Source organism: Limanda limanda, chromosome 6 (genome assembly GCF_963576545.1).
Source record: "Limanda limanda chromosome 6, fLimLim1.1, whole genome shotgun sequence".
Classification (NCBI taxonomy): Eukaryota; Metazoa; Chordata; class Actinopteri; order Pleuronectiformes; family Pleuronectidae; genus Limanda; species Limanda limanda.
The window spans coordinates 2,248,933-2,260,000 of record NC_083641.1 but is presented as its reverse complement, the minus strand read 5'-3'; the positions used below and the strand labels follow the sequence as shown (position 1 = coordinate 2,260,000).

The 11,068-nt window shown below is 45.3% G+C and overlaps 1 protein-coding gene across 1 annotated transcript; it reads left to right on the top strand.

Moving 5' to 3' along the window:
- Nucleotides 1–3,893: 3,893 nt before the first annotated feature.
- dhrs12la (dehydrogenase/reductase 12-like a) lies at nucleotides 3,894–10,751 on the top strand. Its single transcript, XM_061073577.1, has 10 exons — nucleotides 3,894–4,010; nucleotides 5,895–6,028; nucleotides 6,567–6,649; nucleotides 6,762–6,857; nucleotides 6,971–7,052; nucleotides 7,140–7,201; nucleotides 7,999–8,103; nucleotides 8,637–8,727; nucleotides 8,819–8,956; nucleotides 10,636–10,751. The coding sequence occupies exons 1-10, from the start codon at nucleotides 3,955–3,957 to the stop codon at nucleotides 10,749–10,751; spliced, it is 963 nt and encodes a 320-aa protein (XP_060929560.1). The 5' UTR covers nucleotides 3,894–3,954.
- Nucleotides 10,752–11,068: the final 317 nt, after the last annotated feature.

The window sequence follows — 11,068 nt, the reverse complement described above, 5'->3', positions numbered from 1 at the left end:
ACGAGCTCCATTTTGGTTGAAAACAGGTGAACTCTGCATTTGTATAGTGCTTTAACCTGATTGGTGTGTCTAAAATTAAGCAATCATGTGTTTGCACACCCGATGGCTGTGTTTAACCAATTGGCTCATAGGGGTGATCATTTGACAGTCAGTGCTTAGGAATTGCAAGGAAGTGACATCTTCATATACTTCTGTGTCTAATGTATACAAGTGTGTTTAGTGTTTTGCAAATCACTGTGTGTATTGTTTTGCAAAAAGTGTGAAGCTGAAATTGTGCTTATAGTTGTGCGGATCTGGGCTCATGTTATGCTCCTTGAGTGTAAGGTTTTGATAATTGTCTAATACTTTTGATTTTAGTGTTTAAGCAATCGAAAAAAACTGTAATAGAATAGCTGATTTGTGTAGGAGGTGTAACTAGTAGTTACATGGGTGTTGTTTCATTATGTTTCCATTTGGTAGCCTGTATGTGTCAGGATCTGGCACTTTAGTGCATGTTTAATTGTAAAGGTGTTTTCTGTTTAGTAAGATCTGTTGTGTGTGTGTTCTAGTTGTTTTCATGTTTGCACACCCTGTTTCTGTTTCCTGTTTTATTTTGTAGTCTGTGTTCCTTGTGTGTTGTTTCCGTCTTCACTTCCTGTCTGTGATTGTCAGCTCTGCCCTCATGTGTTTCACCTGTGTTCAATTGCCCCTGCCTTCCCTGTGTATTTAAGCCTCTGTCTTCCCTTTGTCCTCTGTCGGATTGTCTGTTTTTCCTGCGGTGTTGTCTGTCCTGTGTTCCTGCGGTGTTTGTTCGTCTTCCCTCCTGCCTTCCATGGTGCTTTCATGATCTCCTGATCTCCTGTATCCCCGCGTAAGCCTCGTGTTTTGTTTGTTAACTGTTTAGTGTTAATGTTTTGTTTGTTTTGTTAAATACTTATTTAATTAAATTACCTTTTACTTTATAATTTCTGCATTTGGGTCCATCTCTCCATCCCAACCGTGACAGTACAATCCGACCATAATATGGACCCAGCAGAGATTAGTTTTTGGAGTGAAAGAGTTTATTATTTTGATTGTTTGGTGTCTGAGCTGGAGGGGGAAGGTTCAGACACTGCTGAGACCCTGGAGGCGATCTTGGTGTTGGAGGCCTGGCTGAAAGATCGTCCCTTGGTCAGCCATTACGTCCCCTACCTCCTGGAGGTTCAGGAGCGGTTGAGGACACTGCGCAGCCCTCCAGCCCCATCCACTAACCCCTTCGAGGGAACCCGTCTGGCCCGTGGTGGACCCCGCAGCCTGTGGAGGAGCTCTGCGGTTGGTGGTCCCCGCAGTTTCAAGAAGGGTTCTGCTGTGGTTGGTGGACGTTGGAGAGCGGGCATCCATAGCAGAAGCCTCACTCTCCAGCAGCAGGCTCACAGGCGCCAGCCACCTCCAGCCTCAACTGGGTCCCAGCCGTCTCCAGCCTCAACTGGGTCCCAGCCACCTCCAGCCTCAACTGGGTCCCAGCCACCTCCAGCCTCAACTGGGTCCCAGCCACCTCCAGCCTCAACTGGGTCCCAGCCACCTCCAGCCTCAACTGGGTTCCAGCCACCTCCAGCCTCAACTGGGCCCCAGCCGTCTCCAGCCTCAACTGGGCCCCAGCCGCCTCCAGCCTCAACTGGGCCCCAGCCGCCTCCAGCCTCAACTGGGCCCCAGCCGCCTCCAGCCTCAACTGGGCCCCAGCCGCCTCCAGCCTCAACTGGGCCCCAGCCGCCTCCAGCCTCAACTGGGCCCCAGCCGCCTCCAGCCTCAACTGGGCCCCAGCCGCCTCCAGCCTCAACTGGGCCCCAGCCGCCTCCAGCCTCAACTGGGCCCCAGCCATCTTCAGCCTCAACTGGGAGCCAGCCACCTCCAGTCCCTGCTCCTGTCCCGCGCCGGAGGATCCCGGCAGACGCCACTCTGCTTCTGGCGTCGGAGGTCCTAGCGGTGCCTGCTCCTGTCCTCGCTCCTGTCCCAGTCCCGCGCCGGAGGGTCCCGGCAGACGCCACTCTGTTTCCGGTGTCTGAGGTCCTCGCGGTGCCTGCTCCTGTCCTCGCTCCTGTCCCAGTCCCGCGCCGGAGGGTCCCGGCAGACGCCACTCTGTTTCCGGCGTCGGAGGTCCTCGCGGTGCCTGCTCCTGTCCTCGCTCCTGTCCCAGTTCCACGCCGGAGGGTCCCGGCAGACGTCACCCTGGTTCTGGCGTCGGAGGTCCTCGCGGTGCCTGCTCCTGTCCTTGCTCCAGCCCCCGTCCCACGCCGGAGGGTCCCGGCAGACGCCACTCTTGTTCCGGCGTCTGAGGTCCTCGCCGTGCCTGCTCCAGTCCCTGCTCCAGTCCCCGTCCCACGCCGGAGGGTCCCGGCAGACGCCACTCTGGTTCCGGCGTCTGAGGTCCTCGCCGTGCCTGCTCCAGTTCCTGCTCCAGTCCCCGTCCCACGCCGGAGGGTCCCGGCGGACGCCACTCTGGTTCCGGCGTCTGAGGTCCTCGCCGTGCCTGCTCCGGTCCCCGTCTCACGCGGGAGGATCCCGGCAGACGCCACTCTGGTTCCGGCGTCTGAGGTCCTCACAGCGCCGGTGCTAGCCCCTCTTCAGCGCCGGAGGTTCCCCAGAGACGTCACAGCGGTTCCGGCGTCAGAGGTCCGAGCTGCTGCAACTCCGGTTCTATCACCAAGTCCGGGGCTGAGGGCTGCCCCCCGGTGCTCAGTCCATGAGGGGCCTCAGAACTCGGTTCCTGTGCGGCCACGGCGCCGCCCCCCCGAGCCACAGAACTTTGCCCTTGAGCGGCCACGGCGCCGCCCTCCCGAGCCACAGAACTCTGTCTTTGAGCGGCCACGGCGCCGCCCCCCCGAGCCACAGAACTTTGCCCTTGAGCGGCCACGGCACCGCCCCCCCTAGCCACAGAACTTTGCCCTTGAGCGGCCACGGTGCCGCCCTCCTGAGCCCCTGAACTCTGCCCAGGACTCTGTTCGTGTCCCGGATTCCCTCCTCCGGTTCCCCCCTCCTCCCACCCGTCTTGGCTCTTTTTTTTTTTTTTTTTGGCCGTCTGGTATCCGGCCCTTGAGGGGGGGGTACTGTCAGGATCTGGCACTTTAGTGCATGTTTAATTGTAAAGGTGTTTTCTGTTTAGTAAGTCTCTGTTGTGTGTGTGTGTTCTAGTTGTTTTCATGTTTGCACACCCTGTTTCTGTTTCCTGTTTTATTTTGTAGTCTGTGTTCCTTGTGTGTTGTTTCCGTCTTCACTTCCTGTCTGTGATTGTCAGCTCTGCCCTCATGTGTTTCACCTGTGTTCAATTGCCCCTGCCTTCCCTGTGTATTTAAGCCTCTGTCTTCCCTTTGTCCTCTGTCGGATTGTCTGTTTTTCCTGCGGTGTTGTCTGTCCTGTGTTCCTGCGGTGTTTGTTCGTCTTCCCTCCTGCCTTCCATGGTGCTTTCATGATCTCCTGATCTCCTGTATCCCCGCGTAAGCCTCGTGTTTTGTTTGTTAACTGTTTAGTGTTAATGTTTTGTTTGTTTTGTTAAATACTTATTTAATTAAATTACCTTTTACTTTATAATTTCTGCATTTGGGTCCATCTCTCCATCCTAACCGTGACAGTATGTTTTATTATTTATCATATATGAGACATGTTTCCTGTTGAATATATTTTTTTTTAGCATGAGGCCTTAGAGAGGAGAAATCATCCGCTGATAAACTCAGAGACAAGAACAAACTGCATATAAAATAACATGTCCTATCACAATCCAGACTAAGCCTACAGGGAATTCAATCATATGAGAAGAACTCTTAGGATACAGGATATTGTGTGTGTGTGTGGCTGAAATGAGTGAACTAATGAATGCATCCTTCCCTCCGTTGGCTGCCGGGTTGGTGGGTGTCCTGATGTGTGTGTTCACAGAGCAGAGCTCCACGTGGTCAGTGTTCAGGGTAAAAGCAGAGCAGCCAGCTGAGCTCAGTGCGCGACACCATGTCTCTGTACCGCAACTCCGCCTGGTTCCTGAAGGGAATGACCGAGTTCACCAGGTAAGAAGACTTTATCTGAGACTCATCATCACCGCAGAGTCTGTGGACTTTCAACTGGGTCTGTGTGTGTGTGAAAAATAGTTATTGTTACTTCAGTATCCTCTAAGAAACTCTATATGCAGAAGAATGTAAAGTTTGAATGGTCTACGTAATGGTTTAACTTGACTGAAAATAACATTAACCTAATGTCAAACCAAGTCATTTTCTGCCTTTGTGTCTTGTGGCTTTCATAAAAAAAATGTCATTGTGTTTCCGATTCTAACGAGAGAGAACGAATATCAGAACAAACACAGAATTATATAATGTGGCACTTGTATCTTTAAAATGTTTAAAAAGTTTAACAAGACATCTGAAATTTGGACTTGATTTTTAACTTGAACATAGAATAGAAAAATTTAGTTCTTTACTTGTTGGTTTGTTTCATTCTATAGGTACATTTTTACCTCCATTTTATGTTTGAGTCAAATGTCCATACACTAAGATTCTACACTGAGTTATTTGAAGTGAAAAAATGTCATAGAATCAAACTCATTGTCTGTGATAGAGAGAACCAGGGAAACCAGGGAAAAGCTCTTCTGCTCTCAGGCATTTACATTTCAAGACAACAAACAAAAGTTCAACTGGAAGAAATATGTGAAAGGATTAACTGAGCAGAAGCAAGAAATAATAAATAAGGTGGCCAACAGAAAATAAATGAATTTTATAAATTGTAAACAGTTTATTTTCTAGTCAGTCACAGCTCTTTACTGTACAGGTAAGAGTCACCCGTTCACACACACTTTCATTCATTCTCTAACTGTTGGTACAGTTGTCAGTGGCAGTTTAGGGTTCAGTATTGTGCTCAAAGACTTTGGAATGCAGACTGGAGATGCCGGGGATCAAACCACCAACCATTTCATTAGTGGACGACCCGCTGTACCTCCAGAGCAGCAGCCGATATCTGAACGTTGAACGGCCACTGCCAATATCATTGATTTATGAAACATGAAAGAAGATGGTTGTTCAAACACAACGAGGCTCTAGAAGCTCTGTCGGTGAAATCTGATGTGTTGCAGCCCTGAAGCATCTTCCCTCATCAGTTAACACAAGCCAAATTGTCTGAAGAGGTGCTTTTGTGATTGTTTCCCTTCTCCCCTTTGTTCTGTGTTATCTTTTCTCACAGAGAGCCGCCCGGCAACCCGCTCTGACCCTGCACTAATAGTTCTCTGCATGACACCAGTGAACAGAGCGGGCATTTAACCTCAGTATTACCCATCTCCCTGTCCCCTGTACCCCTCCCCTCTGCTGCCCTCAACAATGGCATCAAGGACAATGGGGTGAATTGAGGTCCTTGGTGCCACGTATCACACACACACAAACACACACACACACTCAGATGCTGTTGTAAGTCGTCTCATCCCAACATCCCAAACCCTTCTCATCAGAAATGATGCCACCCTCTCTCCTTCGTTGTATCTGTACAGTGAAATACAGTCAGCAGGCTGACCTCAAACACTAACCTGCACACACACAGACACACACACACAAGCACGCACGCACATACACACGCACACAAACGCAAACGCAAACGCAAACACACACACACACACACACACACCTCAGAGGATTTACATTTATTTTCTGTGTACTTTCTCTCACCTTAACCATAACTGATATTTGTCAAACATAAACCCTTGACCTGACGTCATCCTCTCCTTAGAGCGTCTTTACCTTATAATGTAATGATTTACATTATGGGGAGTCTGAATAGTGTGACTCTCCACACAGATTTAGGTTATACTTGTACCTCACACACAGGGATGCAGAGGTATTGATGGATGTGAGTGGTACAGAAGTGCAGATAATCAGGCAGCTGATAAAGTGAAGGGTAATGCTGTCTTGCAGGAGCGCCTTCTTGTCCACCTCCAAGCAGTTTGTGGAAAAGGACCTGGAGGTGGCCATGGCTGGACGCTCCTTCATGATAACAGGAGCCAACAGTGGCATTGGGAAAGCCACCGCCATGGCCATCGCCAAGAGAGGTACCACGCTTACTCAAACACTCATATATGAACACATTTTCTAAATGGAAAAGAAAGAGAAAATGATATTAATATAAAAAATAAAACAATTATACTACACATGGTACAGCATGTGATGGTATGAAACAGGTCTACAGTACATACTTGTGGCTCTATTACAAATTGCACAAGACTATCAACTATTTTTTTTATTATTCTATATTTCGCTCGCTAATAACCTAAGGAAATTACTCAAAATAATTTATTCATCTATTTATTAATTAATTTAGTTTGTTTATATATTTATATCCATTCATATACCGAATAAGGTTGTTGGGCCTGTTGTGATAATATATGTACCGGTCTGATTTGGTAGGCTCATTTATTGTGAGAAAAAACAAATAAATCCAAGCATTCTTTATATTCTGGTAGTGTAGCTCATACGGTGATCATATCAAATTGGATTCATCACAGGCAAGTGAAGACGTGCTTGGCAGATATGACCTCAGCTGGTACAACACATTATGTGAGAATGATATTTATTCTGTCTCTGTCGCAGGCGGAACCATCCACATGGTCTGCAGGAACAAGGACAAGGCAGAGGAGGCTAGGGCTGACATTGTGAAGGAGACGGGAAATAAAGTACAGTATGAGTCACTTCTCAACAGATTTGTTTTTTGAACAACCTTCAGATCGACTCTGTGTCCCCAGACGAGACATTATTCATAGTTGAAAATGTCTGCTGTCTTTACAGGAGGTCTATGTCCACATCCTGGACCTGTCTGAGACCAAGAAAGTCTGGGAGTTTGCTGAGGCATTTAAGAGGAAGTACAAGACCCTAAATGTACTGGTGAGTGGCATCAGTTATATATTTTCATATATGACAATATTAATGCGTAACCAGATTATTATTTGCATGCGTCCATTTGTATGAGAAAGAAGAACTACTTATTTATGTTGTAGATCAATAATGCAGGTGCAATCATGGGTCAGAGGGATGTGAATGCTGAGGGGCTTGAGAAGAGCTTCGCCACCAACGTCCTTGGTAAGTGGAAGGTCAGTGTATGAGGTGTGAGGAAGTTTGGGATAGATGTGAAAAGTGTTCTTTCTCTCCTCCTCATTTGTCCGTTAGGTGTTTACATCCTCACCAAGAGTCTCATTCCTCTGCTGGAGAAGAGTGCAGAACCCAGAGTGGTGAGTCTGACCTTCACACAGTTTGTCCCCAGGCCCGACAGACCAAGGTAGACTCAAAAATAAATGAGTGCTATGATCGCTCCGATAGCTTTTACCCAATGGTTGTAGTGAAAACAAGAGATGGCCTGGATGAGTGTTCTCTTTTATAATGATCACTGTGGTTGTCACTCGCACACAAAAAGATTATTAGAAGGTCATAACGCAAAGTAATGACCAATGTCAATGAGTTATTTAATACAATTATAAAATACTTGATTATTACTGCTGCATAATATGGAAGCAATAATCTCTATGATAAAAATGAATCATATATTATTAGCTGATCAGAGGTTTTGCATTGAATCTGCAAAGAAATTAGCAGTTTCAAGTGTCAGATTAATGAAGTGGAGGAAAGACCAAAGTGTTTCACTGTGAATTGAAATTAAAGTCGTACTTATTCTATAGCTATGTATTTTATATTTTCTGTTATTTTTTATGATTTTAAACTTTACAAATTTTGTTATACAATCATCCTTTTTTATTTCTTTCATCTCCTTTAATATTTGTATCTTTTATACTACTCTTTTTAATCTTTTATTTTGCTTGAAAAATGATTCAATTAATTCAAATGGACAGAGGTGAAAACGTAATCCTTGCCAAGTTCATGAAAGTAATTAAGTACCTCAAAGTTTTTACTGGCTGTAATATCTGTGAATGAACTATGCAACACTGTAATGTAAGTGAGGATTAAACGACAGGATGTTCAAAAATAATATGGAATGAGATTTGACAACAGGACCTGTTTCCTTCACGTTCAGATCAGCGTGTCCTCAGGGGGAATGCTGGTGCAGAAGCTCCGGACAGGAAACCTGCAGTCTGACATGGGCCGCTACGATGGCACCATGGTCTACGCCCAGCACAAAGTAAGAAGTGAGCCTGAACCCACAGATCAGTGAGTTAATGCACTGCAGAGACGCTCAGTCCTCAGGAAACAGACAGTTTAATTTCATGTAGAGAGAAAAACATAGACGCAGGGTAGATGTTTGCAGTAGTTATTGCAGCTGAGCCCTTTATTGTTCTTAGAGATCATCCATGAATCAGATGAGTTTTTGGTTTCCCCTTGTTATAAATGACTGTAAAACTCAGAAGTAATAATGGTGTGATTTTTATCAAATTCAATTATGCATGAAAACGCTGGAAGAAGCTTAAGGTTTAAATTGACAAATGCACACATGTTGCATTTAGATCATAAATCTGACAAATAGAAGTTTCAGTGCAAAACATCACACAGAGCTTCTTCTTCAAAAGTTAATGTCAGATAAATCCTGTTTTATGTGATGTCACTGTTTGGTTTCAACTAACAGTGGCATGTCAAAGGGATGTGTGTGCCTTCCCTACTTACAGTGTGTGTGTGTGTGTGTGTGTTTGTGTGTGTGTGTGTGTGTGTGTGTTCCAGAGGCAGCAGGTGGTGCTGACAGAGCAGCTGGCAAAGACTCACACAAGCATCCACTTCTCCGTCATGCATCCTGGCTGGGTGGACACCCCAGGTACCGTCCACTCACACATACTTTGAATTAACTGCCACCACCCTTTGGACATATTTGACAGAACAAAATTGACTCTGTCTCTCTGCCCCAGCGGTGGCCAATGCCATGCCAGACTTCCATCGCTCCATGAAGGAGAGTCTGCGAACCCCTGAGCAGGGGGCTGACACCGTGGTGTGGCTGGCTGTCTCTGAGGCCACAGCCACAAACCCTAGTGGGCGCTTCTATCAGGGTATGATGCAAAATGTGAACAAACTTAAACATGCTTTGTGTGTGTGTGTAAGTTTGTTTAATATGGACTTGTTAAAAGAAAGGCTTCACAAAACAGAGAGAGGTCAAATTTAAATCATCCAAGACTTCAAAAAACCTTAAGAATGGGGAGAAAGGTCAGTATTGAGGACTGCTGGCTGAATTATGTGTTTGTCAGCTGTGGGTTGGATGGGGGGGCATGGTGTGTATGTGTGTGTGTGTGTGTGTGTGTGTGTGTGTGTGTGTGTGTGTGTGTGTGTGTGTGTGTGTGTGTGTGTGTGTGTGTGTGTGTGTGTGTGTGTGTGTGTGTGTGTGTGTGTGTGTGTGTGTGTGTGTGTGTGTGTGTGTGTGTGTGTGTGTGTGTGTGTGTGTGTGTGTGTGTGTGTGTGTGTTTGGCCTGTGTCCATTGCAGCTGGAGTGGACTGCTCTTGGTGCCAGATACTGACACACACACACACACACACACACAGACCCCAGTGGACTTGAGGCTGGAGCACAGCAGACAAAAAACACTTCAAGAGAGACATAAACATACTGTATTCATCCTTTAATGTGATTAACTATGAGGCAGTTATGTCTGATGTCCTTGTTTAAAAAAATCGCAGCAAGTTGATCAACCTCCCTGCTTCTATTTATGCGGCAACTATGAAAATGTAAATGTTTGCATCCCCCTGCAAGTTGAAAACCCATGATCCAGTAATGCACATATTCAGATCTAGACATCAAGGCATCAGAGTAATATACACTGAACGTTTTCTATTGAAATACTTCTAGAAATTCTGATGATGTATATGTACAAGATCGGCAGTTCAATTAATTACTTGCTTTAGAAAAGAACAGAATTAAAACATCTTAATTTATTATATCCAAATGTTTTCCAAATGTTCTATTTTCTGTCATTGGCATAAATGATTATTAGTAAAAAGTTTCTTATCTGCTTGTTGGCTGTGACATTAGACATCTCTTAATTAACGGTTTATGCAAATTAACCATTTGTCATTGGTTTATTTTCTGCAGCCAATCCAGGTCGTATTAATCTGATTGATAGTTTCAATAGAAACTATTATTATATACTGTTTACAATTAGGAGAATCTTCACCTCAAAGTTCTGGTGACGTGTCTTTCCCTGGAAATTCAAAAAATGCTTTTAGAACAAGTTGCTGGGAGGCAGAGCTAAGATATACCCACCTTTGAATAGAGGGTGTTTTCAAATTGAATCTCATGCAGAGATGACTTTAATTTTTTTTCATAAATAATTCTTCTCTGGCTTTTAATCATACACCAAGTGGTCTTAAAACAGGTGTTACGTTGTATTTTGTGTGGCATTAAAAAGCCTAGAATTTAAATTGGTGAACCCTTCAGAAACCCTGCTGTGTGTGTTGGGTCTCAGCTTCAAGAGAGATGATTGGCTGAGTTTGTTGCCATTGGTGATGAGGATTGAAAATGAATCCTGTGCTTGCACCTGATTTGATGTCACATGACCTTTATTGCCTTTTAAACACACACCACATCAATGTTGACCCTCTGATACAACACGTCTGCTCCGTGACACCATGTACAAGTTAGTGTCCCTTAACATTAGAAGCATACTAGCGATTAAAACATGTATTTGAGCCAACAAACAGACTTTGATGTTAACATGTGCGTGTTGTTTGTGTTCAGACCGAAAGATGGTGCCCACCCACCTGCCGCTGGCCTGGTCCCACAGCTCCCCCCAGGAGGAGCTGAAGTTAATGTCTCTGCTGGAGGACTTAGCCAAGACATTCCAGCCTCACTGAGACACCGGGACACTGGTCATTACGTCCAGGATCAGTATTAACGCCATCAGTTAACAAAGAAGATCTGCTTCTGTTGTCCAAAAAGCATTTGGAATGTTTGAAACAGATTTGGTCTGTTAAAGAAAGGGACAAATGGAAACCAGACAGACTAAACTCACCTGTAACCAAGCGTTTAACAGGCTTTTTAACTATTTATATGAAAAGTTTGTTTTCTTACTATGAGCTCAACCTTATAAGGATGAAAACCTTTAAACTTTTATGAGTGGTTGATATTGAGGCTGCTTTCAGTGTGTTTTATGAGGTTACACAAACAACCA

What these genes read in the sequence shown, in the direction of transcription:
- dhrs12la (XM_061073577.1), top strand. Translation starts at nt 3,955, where the DNA reads ATGTCTCTGTACCGCAACTCCGCCTGGTTCCTGAAGGGAATGACCGAG. An exon ending in ACAAGACCCTAAATGTACTG is followed by an intron (nt 6,858 to 6,970) that starts GTGAGTGGCATC and finishes TTTATGTTGTAG; the next exon opens with ATCAATAATGCAGGTGCAAT. An exon ending in AGAGTGCAGAACCCAGAGTG is followed by an intron (nt 7,202 to 7,998) that starts GTGAGTCTGACC and finishes CTTCACGTTCAG; the next exon opens with ATCAGCGTGTCCTCAGGGGG.